Raw genomic sequence first — 17,370 nt, forward strand, 5'->3', positions numbered from 1 at the left:
TCTAGTTTTCCATTACCGAGCATACCCTAATCTTTATTTTCTATATGCTGTTCATATAAAAACAAAATTACATATATAAAATTAACATGTTTACTTCTTGGATTAAGCTATCTAGAAAAGATTTGCTCGAAATTAAATGGTAGAAAATTTGTATATATTCTCCGATTAGAATGTGTTTGACAATTAAGTGAACAATAAAAAATTAATGAAATTTTAAAAAATTAAAACATAATTTTAGTAATAATTTTAGAAACACAGTTGAAACTGTGTTTTCTAAAAATTTAAATTAAAATAATAAAATTAAAATATTAATAAAATAATAAAATATTAATAAAATAAAATAAAATAGCACTGTTTATATAAGACACAATTGAAAACCTCAATATTATAAATTGTCCACGACAACTCATGATGTTGTGATTTTGAATTGCGACACCTTGTGAAGAACCTTAATTTAACTTTTTTAAATGTTGTGATTGTTATGACAAATGTGAAATTTAACACAAAATTGAAATAGAGATCAAAACGAAAATAATAAATCCAAAAAAATCAAGAAAAATAACAAAAATAATCTAAATAATAATTTCTGAATCTAATTTATATCTAACAAATTAACCAGTAAATAACGCAATGCTTCCCACAAGAAAACTTCATGTAAAATCATCTGAGAATATTTAAGCTCGATCCAACAGTTAGGTCTCCTGTCATCTTCGTTTTAAAATCAATATATACTATTTCATAAATTTGATCAAACCTGTTTTTTTGAGAAAATAATTCTTGTTTCTGATTGGCTAACTATTACTGGACAATCTTTCCGCATCTATAAATAAGTGGTCACTTCTTTATAGGGTCGAAGTACTCAAATTCTTTACATGCAAAGCATTTTCATTCGAATATAGTTATCGAATATGAAGGTATACAAACTTCTTTCTCCTGCCTCAAACTACATTCCATAATTTCTATTCCCATTTTCTTTTTTTTTATTATTTTAAAATTTTTGTGCCCATTGAAGTTGCTATCCTACCTTCAGAGATGTGTATAATTTATATGTTTTGTTCTAAATTCTGCAGCAAAAAATAGTGATCAAAGTGCATATGCATTGCGAGAAATGTAGAACCAAAGCCAAGAAGATTGCTGCCACGGCATGTGGTTAGTATGCATCACGTTCCACCATAATTTCATGACTTAATTACCTAGCTCTATAGATATACCTTGCCATGTCAAGAAACTAAACCCAATATTATTATCTTAATTACAAAACATATTAAGTAGAGATAAACATCTCAAGCTGTTCTCCTGCGTTTCTAGGTGTAACTTCGGTGGCGCTGGAGGCAGCCAAAGATCAGATAGTGGTGATCGGAGAGGAAGTTGATTCGGTTAAGCTGGCAAAGTCACTAAGAAAAAAGGTTGGCCATGCCGTTTTGATGAGCGTGCAAGAAGAGAAAGAGAAAGAGAAAGAGAAAGAGAAAGATAAAGATGAGAAGAAAGGAGCTCTATATTGTTATCCACAGCCAGCTCTACCGTATGCAGTGGTTTGTGAATCAAACCCTGACAATTGCACCGTATTGTGAGAGCCAAATCCCCTTCTCTGAGCCTAGCAAGATTCGTATATTTCCTGGACGTTGTCTAGTCTAGGGCTTCTCTGGTGTCACCTGATTGTACCCTTTATTTGGTTTTCCCGAGGAGGAATTCTAGCAATTGCATTAAACAATGTTTTCTATTTGTGAAATTAATATATGCATGCTTTACAAGGAGGATTTCATCGATCTCAGTACTGTATGTTCGTGAAGACAACGTTCATGCATGAGGTCTTCTTTTTCTTTTTTTCCCCTTCACTTCAAGAGATTCTAAGGTACAACATTAATTTAATGATTATAAATAATTTGCATTAACTTTTATCAATCTCCTCGAAAAGTTTTCAAATACAGAAGACAGAAGACTATTCTAAAATATCTCATCACATTGATGATCATAAAATGGGATGTATTGACTAGAAAATAGAAGAGGAAGAAGAGGAGGACGAGGAGGGCAAAATATACAGTAAGAAGAAAGTATGCATTGTTCTATCACAAAAATTAAATGTGCTAAATATAAAACAAGAAATTCTGTTTTCTTGAAGATAACTAATTGACATCCATAAATAATATATATATATATATTAAAACAAGATTGACCATGCAAGTCTTCGTCAATTAATTGTGATCGTCTAAATGAAAACCAGATTGACCATGCAAGTCTTCGTCAAATATTAATTGTGATCGTCTAAATGAAAACCAGATTGATCATGCAAGTCTTCGTGAATTAATTGTCTATTTGGAGGCTGCAATATAGACACGATAATATAATCCCAACCTGATAAGTATCACTGGCTTGAATGAATGAGTTCATGGATTAGATAGAAACAAGAGATAGAGTAGGATTGTTTTGTGTTTCAAGAATATTTTTGAAAAAATTTAAAAGTTTTGTATTTTTTTTAAATTAATAGTTTTTAGTATTTTAAAATTATTTTGATGTGTTAATATCAAAAATAATTTTCAAAAAATAAAAAATATAATTTTAATACATTTTAAAATAAAAAATACTTTAAAAAATAATTACTATTATATTTTTAATTAATTATAAGAGATAGACTCGACGGGATTGAAACTACATGCAAAGTTCCTTGAAAATTACATCTATTAGAAAAATCAGCCCATCTTTAAAGTTGAAAACAGGCTCCCCACCTAACATTAATGCAGCAAACTTTGCTGGCCGAACATCGATCTTGATGTGTTTGCATAAATTTCCATCGTTACCTTTTCAACATTGTTGAAGCTAAGAACATGAGAGCACATGTAGGAAAAAAAACAAAAGCGTCTCGGTCCTATTATTAATGGTTTGGCTTTATTGTAGCTACCAAGCTTTAAATTGTAGTGTTAATTATGATATTTTGCTTCAATTGTATCCCTAAACTGTGTCATTTTAAAAAAAAATTCCATTGCTCAAGAGTTTTAGTATAATTTTTTAAATCATTTTTCTATTTTAGTTTCTTTGTTCTTGAAGCATCAAAGAACTGCCTTGGCCCATCGGAAGTAAACGGTTCCTCCCAATCTTTAGGCCCATACATGCACGGACCTTCCTAAAAAAACATGGGAGCGTAAGGCCACAAAAGAATTATTTTGATGACTTTCAAGAACATCAGAAACCTTTTCACAATGATCGACATTTTACCTACTTAAATGGGCCAAGAGGTCCAAGCCCTATTATCCCCGTAAAATTGCATGCATAGATATTAAACCTCGTCCAGCGAGTGACCCGGCAATTTGAAACCTACAAATAATGCTTTGAAATGCCTTTTATGTTGATATGGGAGCTAGCGGCCTGTAAAATTTGATAAAATCCGACCTTAAAAGTACAAACCCTTTATTGATTTGGGAAGAGAACGGAATTCAAAGACAGCTTACGGTTAGATACACTCCTCGACGAAATAGCGTGGCCGATAGAAAGAATCACACATTGGAAGCAAATGGTATTGAGCAGCAGCTCCTCTACCAAGTTATATCATCAGTGGATGGAATGGAGGATGCCAAGCTTGGATCACTTGTCTCAGTCGTATGATAAGAAAGAGCTGCTGAGGACTACACCGCAGAAATTCTTTGAATTAAAGAATAAGCCTTTCCCGGAAAACATTTTCGGAATGGAAGAGTTATCCTTGATTGACGAGCTTAGGAAATGCCATGTACCAGAACGATATTTTGGTGCACTTGGTGATGCATGGGAAGTCAACTCTTGGGAAGATGTGGAGTTAGAAATTGTAGTGGTAGTAGAATATTGATGTTGCCAGATATCTTCCGTGATATATTCATGTCCAATATCATATGGAACATCTACCTCAACATCAGGCAGGGGAACTCTTTTGCCAGAAGGCATTCAAGGATGAGTTTGATAGGCGGTGTCAAAAAGGCTTGGAGGAATTGTCACTTGTCATTATTAGAAGATGCGGGGCGTTGCCACTCGCAATTGTGGCTATCGGCGGACTTCTAGCTAGCAACGAAAGAACAGGTTGTTCCATAATAGAAAAGGTTACTTGATATATATATATATATAGTCTTGGCTGAACAATTGGGAAAATTGCTACCTTTAAGGTATCTGAACTTAAGAAATAACTTAGTGTCAAAACCTCCAGAATCATAACCTGGAGTCCTTGGATCTGAGATGTTCTTCAGTGGAAGAGTTTCTCGTTAAGATTAATAGGTTCCCGAAACTGCGACGTGTTCTGGGGCTTTCTAAAAAGAGAGTTGGGTTGAAGATACATTCCGCATTGGGCATTTAGACTTCATACGAACAATGCTTGTAGTAGGGCTGAGCATTTCCGGTTTGGTCCGGTTTTGAACCAAAATAAACAACCAAACTGATTTTTTTAAAAAAAAATTTGAACCGAACCGAACCGAACCGAAAACGGCCAGTTCAAACCGATTAATTTCGGTTCGGTTTGGTTCGGTTTTTTTCTCTTCCAAACCGGTTCAAACCGAAATTATTCCAACTTGTTCACAGTCCCAAAAAATCCCTAATCCCTGCGTCGAAGAAGGCAACTAAAAATCTTTCTTGTTTGGGCATTTTGATGCTCTGAGCCCTGACCGTCCACAATTAAAACAAAAGCTTCCAAATCCAAAGCTTCTGCTACGCATAATAAAGAAAAGATGTCATGTTTGTTTGCTGAAACCTGTATGAACAAATTGTCCAAACCAGCAGCCACACAAGCCAGCAAAAGATAACAGGGAAAAAAAAAAGGGGGAATGAAAGGAAAAAAAATCCACAACTTGGCACTTACCCATATCATGCATGTACCCCATAAAGCCTGTAACTTTAGGTTTACAAAGAGTAAAGGGAGGGGAGAAAAATCAAAGCAAAAGAGAGTAAAGGAAAGGGAGAGGGATATGCAGAGAAAGGGAAGGGATATGTAAAGAAGGGGGGGCTAAAAGAGATATGCAGAGAAAGGGAGCTAAAGGGAGGGAGGGATATGCAGAGAAGGGGGATATGCAGAGAAGGGGAAGGGAGGGCTAAAGGGAGGGAAAGGGCGGCTGATGGCTAAAGTGATTTTAGGGTTAAAAAATGTTGTATTTATACTTACTTTTTTTTTAAGTGTTGGCTGGTTGAACCGGTTCGGTTAGGTTCGGTTCAATCGGTTTTAGACTTTAGAAACCGAAACCGAACCGAACCGGAATTTTTTTGTGATTTTTTAATCGGTTAATTCGGTTTTTTTTTTCGGTTCGGTTTTTTCGGTTATTTTTTTTCTGGTTTTCTCGGTTTAATCGGTTTATCGGTTTTTTTGCTCACCCCTAGCTTGTAGAAGTTTGAGGAGTTGCGAGATTAATTACTGAGCTAAGAATGTTGAAGCAATTGAGAAGAATATTGGGGACATTAATGTATCATGGAAAAGAGAATATGGAAGGGTTCTATGCACTGCATTGGAGGATATAGCTCTCAGCCAGCTACGGGGATGAAATTCTTGAAGTGGAATCGATCTCTTCTCCTCAAAATCTCAAACTTTGGGGGCCATTAGAAAGGTTGTTAGATTGGATTTCCTGACAGTCTACGTACGAAAATGGTCGGCCATGACCGTGGCTCCAAGAATTCTACCGGCTATCCAGAAAGTTTCTTGATTCCTTTAATTAGTAATCATTACTCTGTACATCAATATTGTATATGTTTGGTTGTTTTGTGACTATGCTTGTGGAACTTGTTTTCATTGTTAATCTTGTTGATATTGGTTGTGTTTTGTTTCTTCCTTCACTGGAATCTCCTTGTAATAATTGCTTAACAATAAACTTTTATGAAAATGGTGAAGGAATTAAAAGAATAAAGATTAAATTTGAAAAATTAAAAAATATAATAGGAGTGTGAAATTGAAAAGATATCAATTTGATAGATCATTCAAGATAAAAAAAATTCATAATAAAAAGAAAATGGATTAAATCTGAAGAAGCAACAAATTAAAGGGTTGTTTTTAAATTTTGTAGGGGTTGGCGTGAAAATTTAGGTGAGAAGAGAGATAAGAAGGGGGGAAATAGTTACCGACTCCAAACCGCCATAAATGGTGACACATATGCCACCTCGTGGGGCTAGGAACACCGAGACTTTTCAATTGTTGTCCTGGAACGTGATGTTTGGTTATTGGATGGCTCCTCACACATCGCTAGAAAGGTGCAGCGATCGTCCACATGCTAGCGCGTGCGGAGGTTTATTTTTATTACAGTACCCCTTGTTACCCTTGAAATTTACAATAAAAACATAGCAAAATGACATCGCTAGAAAGGTGCAGCGATCGTCCACATGGTTTTTTTTTACTTTTTAATTAATTTTTTTCGTTTACTTTAGTTTGTTAATGTTAAATTTTTTTCTATTTAGTTATTAGACTTTCATGACGGTTTTTTTGTTTTTTTTTTCGTTTTTTTTTACACTTTTAGGGTTTTTTTTTCTTTTAATAATTTTTTTTTGTTAATGTTAAATTTTTTTTATTTAGTTATCAGACTTTCATGACACGGATCCCGGGTTTAATAGGTTAATATGGTTTGACGAGTTAACCTAGAATTGTTTTTTGTTTTTTTTTTGTTTTTAATTAATTTTTTTCGTTTACTTTAGTTTGTTAATGTTAAATTTCTTTCTATTTAGAAAAGGATGAGTTGTTTTGTTTTTCATTTTTTTTTTACACTTTTAGGGTTTTTTTTTTTGCTTTTTTTTTGTTTTAATAATTTTTTTATTTTGTTAATGATAAATTTTTTTTATTCAGTTATCAGACTTTCATGACACGGATCCCGAGTTTAACAGGTTAACATGGTTTGACGAGTTAACCCAGAAATTTTTTTTTTGCTTTTTTTTTCTTTTTAATTAATTTTTTTCGTTTGCTTTTGTTTGTTAATATTAAATTTCTTTCTATTTAGTTATTAGACTTTCATGACACATATTTCAGGTTTCACGGGTTAACCTGGTTTCACGGGCCATCAATTTTTTTTTGTTTTTTTCTTTTAAGAATTTTTTTTATTTAATTTAGTTTGTTAATGTTAATATTTTTATTTAGTTATCAAACTTTCATGACACGGATCCCGGGTTTAACGGGTTAACCTGGTTTGGCGAGTTAACCCAAAATTGTTTTTCTTTTTAATTAATTTTTTTCGTTTAGTTTAGTTTGTTAATTGACAATAAACTAAAACTGCTCAGTGTTTCACTGTGCATGTCCACAGTGAAACGTTGAGCTGTCTTTTTTTTTATTTTTATTTTTCGTTTTCTAGCCTTTATGGGTTTTTTTTTTTGCTTTTTTCTTTGTGTTTTTTTCTTTTAATGAATTTTTTTTGTTTAATTTTTTTTGTTAATGTTAATTTTTTTATTTAGTTATCAGATTTTCATGACACGGATCCCGGGTTTGACAAGTTAACCTGAAATTTTTTTTTTGCTTTTTTTCATTTTAATTAATTGTAACATATACTAAAAGGGATTAGTGTTTTATTGTGGACTGCACAGTGTAGCCCACGGTAAAACACTGATGCTTTAGGTTTTTTTTTTAAGTTTGTCTCATTTTTTTTAGCTTTTGTTTATGCCTTTCGGGATTATTTTTTTGCTTCTTTCTTTGTTTTTTTCTTTTAACAAAATTTTTTGTTTAATTTAATTTAGTTTATTAATATTTAATTTTTTTTATTTAGTTATCAGACTTTCATGACACGTTTTCCGGATTTAACAGGTTAACCTGGTTTCACAGGTGAACCCAGTTAATTATGGGTTGACCGTCAATTTTTTTTGTTTTTTTTTTATTTTCATAAATTGTTTTTGTTTAATTTAGTTTGTTAATGTTAAATTTTTTTTTATTTAGTTATCAGACTTTCATGACACAGATCCTGGGTTTAACGGGTTAACATGGTTTGACGAGTTAACCCGGATTTTTTTCCTTTTTAATTAATTTTTTTTGTTTGGTTCAGTTTGTTAATTTTCACTTTTTTTTATTTAGTTACCAGACATTCATGACACGAATCCCGGGTTTAACGGGTTAATCTAATTTGACGAGTTAACCTGTAATTTGTTTTTGCTTTTTTTTCTTTTTAATTTTTTTTTCGTTTAGTTTAGTTTGTTAATGTTAAATTTCTTTCTATTTAGTTTTTTTTTCTTCTTAGAGGTTTTTTTTCTTTTATTTTTTATTTTTAATTAATTTTATTTATTTAATTTAGTTTATTAATATTAAATTTTTTTCTAAGTAGTTCTCGACTGATGCCTATAGTTTTTCTTTTTGTTTTTTTGTTGTTTTATGCCTTTGACTGTGGACTGCACAGTGCAGTCCACAGTGAAAAGGATGATGCCTTTTGTTTTTTTTCTTTTTAATTAATTTTTTTTTTAATTTAAATTGTTAATGTTAAATTTTTTTCTATTTAGTTATCAAACTTTCATGACACGGATTCCGGATTTGACAGGCTAACTTGGTTTGACAAGTTAGCCCAGTTAATTCTGGGTTAACCCATTAATTTATTTTTTTCTTTTTAATTATCAAACTTTCACGATGCGAATTCAAGGTATGACGGGTTAACCTGATTTGAAAGGTTAACCCAGTTAATTCATATTTTTTTTCTTTTTCTTCATTAGTTTTTTTCTTCCTGTTGGTTTTTTTTCTTTGTTTTTTTTCTTTTTAACTAATCTATTTAATTATCACACTTTTATGACATGACCTTGCAGCCAGACCCACGTCCAATGCTATTGGGTCTGGTATTGCAGTCCAGACACTTTTATGCTAAGGATTAACCCAAGTTTAATGTTATTATTAATATTATAAATATTACTTTTGGGTCAAGCGTTTCAACCAAACTTAAAACTTTTGGGTATAACTTTGTAAAAAAACCTAACACTTTTAGATCTTGACTTTTTTTAAAATGCAAAAAATAATTGACCCGCAGCATCGCGCGGGGCATTTAACTAGTAGTTAACTAAATCTTGGAACACAGGAAAATCACCGTAAGCTTTAGTTGGCGACATAACAAGTGGGGCATGCAATTGCAAAAAGAAAAATAAAAATGGAAGGGATGGGAAGGGAAGGGATGGAGGAAGGAGAGGTGACGTATAAAATTATAAATATCTCTATGCAATATTCTATGAATTAAGAAGTTTTCAAAAAACATAAAAAAAAATTGAAGAAACTGAATCGAGATTGATAAATTAAGAAAAAGGATACGTTGATAGGTTAAGGTTGTTGCGTGCTTAATTAAGATCAATTCATTTATTTGTTGACAAACACAAGGATGATCTCATGCTTCATCAATGCTTAATTAATTGTGCTGTGCTGACTATTTTTGTACCCCCCAAGGGTTCTAAAAATCAATTGGGTTCGCCCACATTAGGATGATGATGATGCAATTCCAACCACCCACAAAATAATCTGAATACTAAATAAGATAAATTGTAAAAAAAAAAACTTTAAAGTTATTAAGCCTGATTTCGGATCAGTTGATTGAAACTTTGACTCGACAGGTCTACACATGATCAAAATTTAAGTTGGCTTTTTATTTTAAAAAATTAAAATAATATATTGTTCTGATTGACTCGAGATAATTTGCTCAATTCATGATCTAAATCTTAGGCCAGGATATGAACTAGATCGAGTTTAATAACTTTAAATACTACATGATCTATTTAAAACTTAATTAACCTAAATCTTGACATAAAAATACATCTTTACTATTAGAAATAAAAATAGAAAAGAGAGGATATTTCACGATGAAAATAGTAATTAGGGGCCACTCAGAGTGGGATAACAAAACCGGTCCGCTTGAGATGTTCTTGAGGAATTATGGAAGAGATGTAAAGCAAGATTAAGGCATGATTTAGGTGAAGATCGATTTGCTAATCGGTCTATTTCTTGCTCCCAGGTGTCCCAAAGGCTGCCCTACGCCAACCACCTTTCCAACTTTGACATGCAAGTTGATGACAGACTGATAGGTGTCAATGAACCAATTGTCTTCTTCCTCAATGTTTTCTTAATGCAATGTCGTTCTCAGACACATATGAAGGTAACTGTTAGCAATGAACAGAAGAAAAACCATGCGGAGAAAATTACAAGGACAAAACTGAAGACGAGACAGGTTAAAAAGAGGTGAAAGAGCACATATGTTATTAATTTCTCGAGGGAAAAATGCGTAACTGTTATGAAGATCTTAAAGACTTTGAGCTTCTTCTCGATGAAAGAAATTCATGAACAAAACTATAAGAAATATATACCCTACCATTCAAGCACTTGGTCTTTTTTTATTACTAAATTTAGGCACGACTCAGAGGGACATTTTTTTTATGTAATTCTCTTTTCTTACAGAACAGTATGCTTTGTACCATGTCGCCTTGAAATAATTAGCCTACAAAATAAACAAACAATAAATTGATATTAATTTGGTCATGCCATCTTGAAAATCTGCTACGAACGAACTTCCAGCCCAGACTAGCCATCTTCCTAGTTGCATTCTCCTCCTGTAATTATAGATGTCGATCGAACCTGGCCGAGATCCGATGCTCGGGTTGCTCGGATTACTATATAATTCCAAATTAATCTTGATATAATGTAGTTTTTAATAAAAAATAAAATAAAACAAGGTATAGAAAAAAAACATATCATTGGAATTGATTTGAGCGGATTGCAACCTACATTTTACCATATACAAAACAATTCAAAACAAACTCAACCCAAGTTAGATTCTAAATCACAAATAATCCATTAAATTAGACGGAATTTAATAACTTTGCTAACAATCCATAAACATGTACCTGTCAGAAAATTACAACTAATTATATATTTAGTAATGCACTTTCATATTTTTATTTGATTGACTAAACATGACATTATAAATTTTCATGACTTATCTCGGAAATTTTATTTGAATTTTGGGTTACACTTTTTATAATCCACACTAGTATATCGGGTTACACGTCAAGTCAATGTTATTTTTTGTTAAAATATAAAAAAATATTAAGAGTATAGAAAATATTTTAAATCCTTTGAGTTTAGTGACAATGTCAAACCTAAGAGTCTTGGGTTTGACGACCATGTCAGACCCTAGAATGGCTGACTGAAAAGCTAGCCTTGATCACCGGGAGACGTCTCATGCGTCTCCTTAATGATATGGATGCCACATACTTGTTGGGAGTGTAGAATATGTATCAACAGCTTTTTAAATAAGAACCATAAAAAACAATATGGCAATACTAAAACGTCCCTCATGATCCTTTTAATTACACATCATACCCAAGTAAATTTTATTGTTGCGATTCATAGTAATCTGTATCTAGAGCTATAGTGAAAACTCTATGTTATTTAGCTTTATCTATAATTTCTCATATGTTTTAAAATGAAAAAGGTTAGAGATGTATTCCTATGTAGTATGATTCAAATTCAACAAGATTAACTAAATTAGGGATATAAATTTAATTTGGATGCATAAAATCAAGTTCAATATGGTATTGTTGCCTATTACCTAATACAAGAAAGAAAAAAGAGAAATATCCTACAAAATGAAATTAGGTCCTCCTTTCACCCATAAGACCACTTCAAATGATTTTGTCAATCAAGTTACCAATCAATGCTAATTAAGATGATCCAATTAGTCCACACCTAATCCATGTGGTGTAAAAAAAACAAGAAATTTTGGACACATGACCTTATGGATGTTGCTTGTCAAATAAATTTAGAATATATGTATCTAACAAACACACACCTGTTATTCAAACACAACCCAAATTCAACACCCACAAATTTTGGTAGCTCCTATGGCTCTATTCAACAAACAAACGAAGAGAATGATGATTCAAATCAAAACCTCTACAGTACTAGCCAGTAGCCACTCATGTTTCCCATCGAGTATCCGACCACCATATTGGAGGGGGAGATGCACATTCACACCCCATTAATTTGAGTCCAACCCCACAGACAGCCATAAACAAATACATATCTTCAAATCACTGCCTAAGTGTAGGGTTGTGATCATTTTGAATGTCATTACATAGATTACTTGTAATACTGGGATTTCTAATGGATTCATGTTTGGTCTGTCCCACAAATAGATACCTTTCTTGTCCACCTCTCAAAGCCTCCAATCAAAATGGGAAATTTAGAGTGTAAGTTGCAATATTTTAATTTTAGGAAGAAACAAACGAATCCAAGATTCCACCCTTCTTTTTTTTTCAATTTCCAATGAATGCTCCCACAACAATTTGCTTTCTCCTCCAACCCTACTTTACAATAAAATGTTTTAGTACTAGAGATGTTTGCTATTTAATATTGGAAATGCTTTAGCGATGATATATTCATTTGCTTTTCACCAATTGTGTTTCCAACCTATTATTAATTATTAATTATTATTATTATCTGGTTGAGAGAGGACAATAACTTTTGTTTTTATGTATTTTTTAAAAATATGTTTACTTTGAAAAGTATTTTTCTTAAAGAACAACAGTAGCTTAAATTACTCTGTGAATTCATGAATCAACCCTATCGACCTGTAGCTAAGACCTAAGAACTTGGACTCGAGTTGAGTCTTTTAACTATGGTTTCTAAGGCTAGACGCATAGAAGTTTGATGATCAAGATGTGATGAGATCATGGAATTTGATGCTTACACATCAGAAAACCACGATGTTGATGAAAGCTTCCCATGCATACTTTTCTTTTTTCCCTTCATCACTGCTGCTGATTTGTATTCCACACCTTTGCAGATATTATCCATACTCTTCAAACTCTCCACGATTACAAACATTACTTCAATGGGTTAATGAAATCCTACGCATCTTTCCATTTCAAAATAAGAAATTTAATATAAATGATGTTACTTTAAATAGTTCATTTTTATGCAATACTCGCTGTGTGTCAATGAGTTCATATATATATATATTATCATTTTCTCTTAAAAGGAGACGTGACCTTTGAATAGAATATGAGACATGTATCCAAGGATCCGTTCAAATACTAAACGGGGGCTAAGATTTGAAGGAGATGAATATGATCTTAATATGCTATGAATCAAATTCTTCTATGTAGACGAGCCATCCAAGGAAAATGGCAAATGAATCTTTAAGCACTTGACAGACACACAAAGAATAAATGATATTCCTGACTTGGAAGCTTAAAAAATGTCAAACAAATTCCTTTCCTCCTCAACCGCACAAGTAAACCTCCATACACACACAAGCACATGAAATAAATAATTTATTGAAGGAAGAAGGATGTCGTCTGTCTTTAATCTTATATCTTAATGGAAGAAAAACAAACCAAACGATAATAGCCTTTACATTAAATAACACAAGCTCTCTCCCTTCCTTCCTTCCTTCCTTGCTTGCTTGCCCGCCCTTGAAGTGCAGTGTAAGCCAACAAAAACATCACCCCTCTTAATTTGTCTCTCTCTCTCTCTCCCCCTGCTTAGCAAAAGAAGAAAAAAAAAAAATTAAAACTTCACCATCAATGGCGTAAAGCAACACCAATCAAAACCCTTGCGTGTCCGAAATCATTGAAAAGCAACTAAACCAAGAACCAAGAACACCACCCCAATTTCTAACTTTCTTTATATGTTTTCTTTAATGAAGATATGATCACCTCATATCAAGTGCAAGGTGAAAGTAGAGTGTAGTATAAAGGATTTGAACAGGAAAGATAGGTTTCTGACTGTGACTGTGACTGTGACTGTTATCATTGTTCGTGTCCTTTTTCTTTTGCTTTTTTATGGTTATGTTTACGAGGAGTGGTCAAGATAATTGTAGTTCTAGTAAAGAAAAAGAAGATTTTTGTAGAAGTAGTAATCCTGGGAAAGGCAGGGGAATATTTTCTTGATGGGAGGATATTTGATTGTATCCATGAAATTACAGTGGCTCTTGCTTTTGCTAGGATGACAGATTCTTCTGCTTATAGAGTTGAAACCACTTCTCGTCTTGCTCAATGGAAGATAGACAATCTTGCTTCTTGTACTTATCGGAAATCAGATCCTTTCAAGATTGGCAAGTGGAATTGGTTAGTACTTTCTTGTTTTCCTTTTCTGCATCCATGGGTTGATTCCCTACAGTAGATTGTTTAGTTTCTTGTTCTGTTTCAAGAAGATAGAATTTGCCCTAGAGTCTTGTGTGATTGTTGTTCTCTTGATTTTCGTAAAGCTGGTTTCTTTCACTGGAAATTTAGGATCTTTTTGGCAGTTCTTTTGCTGTTGCTGTTGTTTTTCTCTGTAAGTGGGAATTTATGATCTGAGTGTCCTAGAAATGGGTAATTTTGAAGTGGGATTTTGGGGTTTTTCAATCCATGTGGAATGGTGAGACTTTAGCTTTGGATAGGATAGAGACCAGGAGTATGGTCAATGGCAGAGACAGGGTAGGCACATGTTTCAGTACATTGATGATCCTTTGTTTGGTTGCCTATAAATTTTGCTGGTAAGAAAGAGAAAGTAAGATAGCTATGATTTATTAGTGCACTGTGAATTTCTTTTTTGGCCATTATTTTCTGTGATCTTGCTATATCAGCTGAGTTTAACAATCTTTTTGGATTGAAGGCATCTATCTGTGGAGAAGAACCGGGTATTATTTGTTAAGTTGTATCCAGAGATATCGAATCTAACGCGGGAAAATCCTCCAATTGCTTCATTTATTATTCGAGTTGTTTCTTCTGCTGGAGATCGCAAGGCTTTGACTCATCCAGGTAATAAATTCAAACTCTATCTTCAGTTTTTAGATACTTTTCTGTTTATAACTTGTTTTTCTCCAATAAAGATGGAACACGTGCAGTTAACCATCTTGAATTTCATACTTCTGACCCTTGATTTGAATTCTAAGTTGTGATCTACAAACCATTACAAAGTTCATGAGCTGCGGAGTGAATGACGTAGATGATCTATACCCTCGATCGAATGTTCTAAGTTGTGATCTACCTACCAATACATTATTTATGAATTGGTGAAATGGATAAGCAAATGAAAAATATGATCGTAACTGTGATAAACCATAACTTGAATCTGCAAATGATATGGTAATTAGTGCACTGGGAGCATACTATCCTATGCATATGTATGTTTTGCCGCTGAGGATAAGGCAGTTTCTTGTGTGTTTTGGTATTTTCTGACAAAATGCTCAACTTCATGTTACTTTCTCAGTTTTATTTTAAATGTATTCCTGCAGAGGTAACAGATAAGCAGCTCAAGAACAACGAGGATTTCGTCTGGGCAATTGATGTTCCTTTAACAACAGGGAAATTCATTATCGACGTTGAATTCCTTGATTTGAAGGCAGCATCTCCAGGGGTATGTTTCTATATTGGCTGGCCTATCAATAGAAAGAAAAATTATATCCTTGAAAACACAAGAGATGGCAATGCACCTGTTATTTGAATTCTCTATACTGTAACCAATGAGAGTACCACTCCCATTCTACCAAACAGATAGAGTATTGCTACTATACCTTTATTTTAAAAGCTGCTATATGTCATTAAATATACAGGGTGGAGAACCTTGCTCGATCTGGGACGAAGAAACCACAGAAAAGCGAGCAAATGCAACAGCTCTTGTGTCACTTGGTAGAATGTTAACAGAAAGCATCCACACGGATATCAAAATTATTGTTTCTGATGGAAGCATTGGAGCCCACCGTGCTGTTCTTGCTGCAAGATCGCCTGTTTTCCACAGCATGTTTGCTCATGACCTGAAAGAAAAGGAACTGTCAACCATAAATATCTCCGACATGTCAATTGAAGCTTGTCAGGCTTTTCTCAATTACATATATGGGAACATCCAGAGTGAAGAATTTCTTGTCCACCGTTTGGCACTTCTCAGTGCAGCTGATAAGTATGATATTGCTGACCTGAAAGAGGCATGTCATGACAGTCTTCTGGAAGATATAGACACAAAGAATGTACTTGAGAGGCTACAAAGCGCATCCTTGTATCAATTGCCGAAACTGAAGACCAGCTGCCTGCGGTATCTTGTGAAGTTCGGTAAGATATTTGATATTCGAGATGATTTCAATTCCTTCTTGCAATGTGCAGACAGGGATCTGATAGCTGAAGTCTTTCATGAAGTTCTCAATTCCTGGAAAGGATTCTGAAGACGATAGTGTGGTTAAGTCAGTTGTATTTTACAAAATGGGTGTTTAGAAAATTTAGTGTGCACAATTTGTTGCCATCAAGATTATTCTTTGTTCAGAATGAATTTGTTGATGCCTTCATGTACACATATATTGGATTGCGTGACATAGATCTTCTATCCCTGTTATGGAGGATCATGTATTCATGAACACTATGATTTGAATGAAATGTAAATACTTTGATAATATGATTCAAATTTCAAAATAACTTTTTTTAGTTTTTCTTCTAAATTAGATGGCACAGATATGCGTGAAAGTCATGTGAGAATGATCTAATCTGATTTTCCCCGGGTATCAAAACTAGCTGCCTTTTCGAATTGTCAGGACATGAATATTGAGTCAAATCTGGTTTATCATGAATATAATCATGCAAATGCTCATAAATTCAAGAGTTGAACCCAGATCAGCTATAAAGCTCACAAGAGCATCATCAGGCATGATTTCACCAAAAATCTTCCCTTAATTTGCAGCCATGATTTCACCCCATTGTTGACTCCTTTCCAGCCTCTCTTCAAGCCGTGTTTCCATCTCATTGTAGCTAGAATTTGTGCGAGTTTGTCTCCAAACTCAACTCAAGGAAGCAAACTTATCGATCAAATTATGCACATAGCAGCATCAATTATGGAAACAGGCAGGAGCAACACCATTAGGTCCTCAACGTAAACAGATTCTGCTACTTGGCCTTTGTTTCCAATTAGAATTCAGAAAACACACCATAATTTCACACACAAACCATGGTTCTATGCATTAATCTAGTCAATTCATTGTTGGAATGAACATTTAACACAAGAACACATCATGACATTGATAGAAGATCTTCTCATGGTCAGAATCCCAAGTCTAAAATAAGATGTAATATAAACACAACAAGGTAACATCAAAATGAAAGGCAATATGTTTATTGTTCAAGTAGCACAACAACAAATGATTATGCAACAAGAAAAGCAATATTTTTTTTGTGAATATTCGAGGAATTTCAATAGCAAAAAAGCATAGCTAAAAAACTAAAAACATCTTTTCATAAACAAGGAAACTGAATAGCATGACCAAAACAATAACAAAAAACACAAGCAAAAGGGTATGTTATATATCCTCTAGGGCAATGAACTCACCTCTTAGAAAATCTTTTGAGGACCACTTCATATTGATTTTGAAACCAAAATCTAGTGTTCTTTAAATTGCCAGAGACCAATCATGGCAAGGAATTCTTGTAGGAGTTGGTAAATAAAGAGAGAGGTGGAGCCGTGGAGGGAACAAGTAGCTA

General features: G+C 33.4%; 1 protein-coding gene and 1 long non-coding RNA gene across 4 annotated transcripts; one reads left to right on the top strand and one right to left on the bottom strand.

Annotated features, from left to right (window-relative positions):
- The first annotated feature begins 830 nt into the window (after positions 1-830).
- Positions 831-1,757, top strand: LOC7471699 (heavy metal-associated isoprenylated plant protein 47). Its single transcript, XM_002299023.4, has 3 exons — positions 831-914; positions 1,071-1,149; positions 1,309-1,757. The coding sequence occupies exons 1-3, from the start codon at positions 909-911 to the stop codon at positions 1,569-1,571; spliced, it is 348 nt and encodes a 115-aa protein (XP_002299059.1). The 5' UTR covers positions 831-908; the 3' UTR covers positions 1,572-1,757.
- An 11,424-nt stretch (positions 1,758-13,181) lies between these two features.
- On the bottom strand, positions 13,182-17,370 carry LOC112323911 (uncharacterized). Of its 3 annotated transcripts, none has more exons than XR_008059532.1 (3): positions 17,219-17,370; positions 15,426-16,063; positions 13,182-15,290 (listed from the first exon to the last, which is right to left on the bottom strand). It is a non-coding gene; the product is annotated as an uncharacterized LOC112323911 (long non-coding RNA). The 3 variants fall into 3 exon arrangements; XR_002977458.2 differs by lacking the exon at positions 13,182-15,290 and having other exon boundaries at positions 15,334-15,665; positions 15,741-16,063; XR_008059531.1 differs by lacking the exon at positions 13,182-15,290 and having other exon boundaries at positions 15,334-16,063.

This window comes from Populus trichocarpa, chromosome 1 (genome assembly GCF_000002775.5).
Source record: "Populus trichocarpa isolate Nisqually-1 chromosome 1, P.trichocarpa_v4.1, whole genome shotgun sequence".
NCBI lineage: Eukaryota > Viridiplantae > Streptophyta > Magnoliopsida > Malpighiales > Salicaceae > Populus > Populus trichocarpa.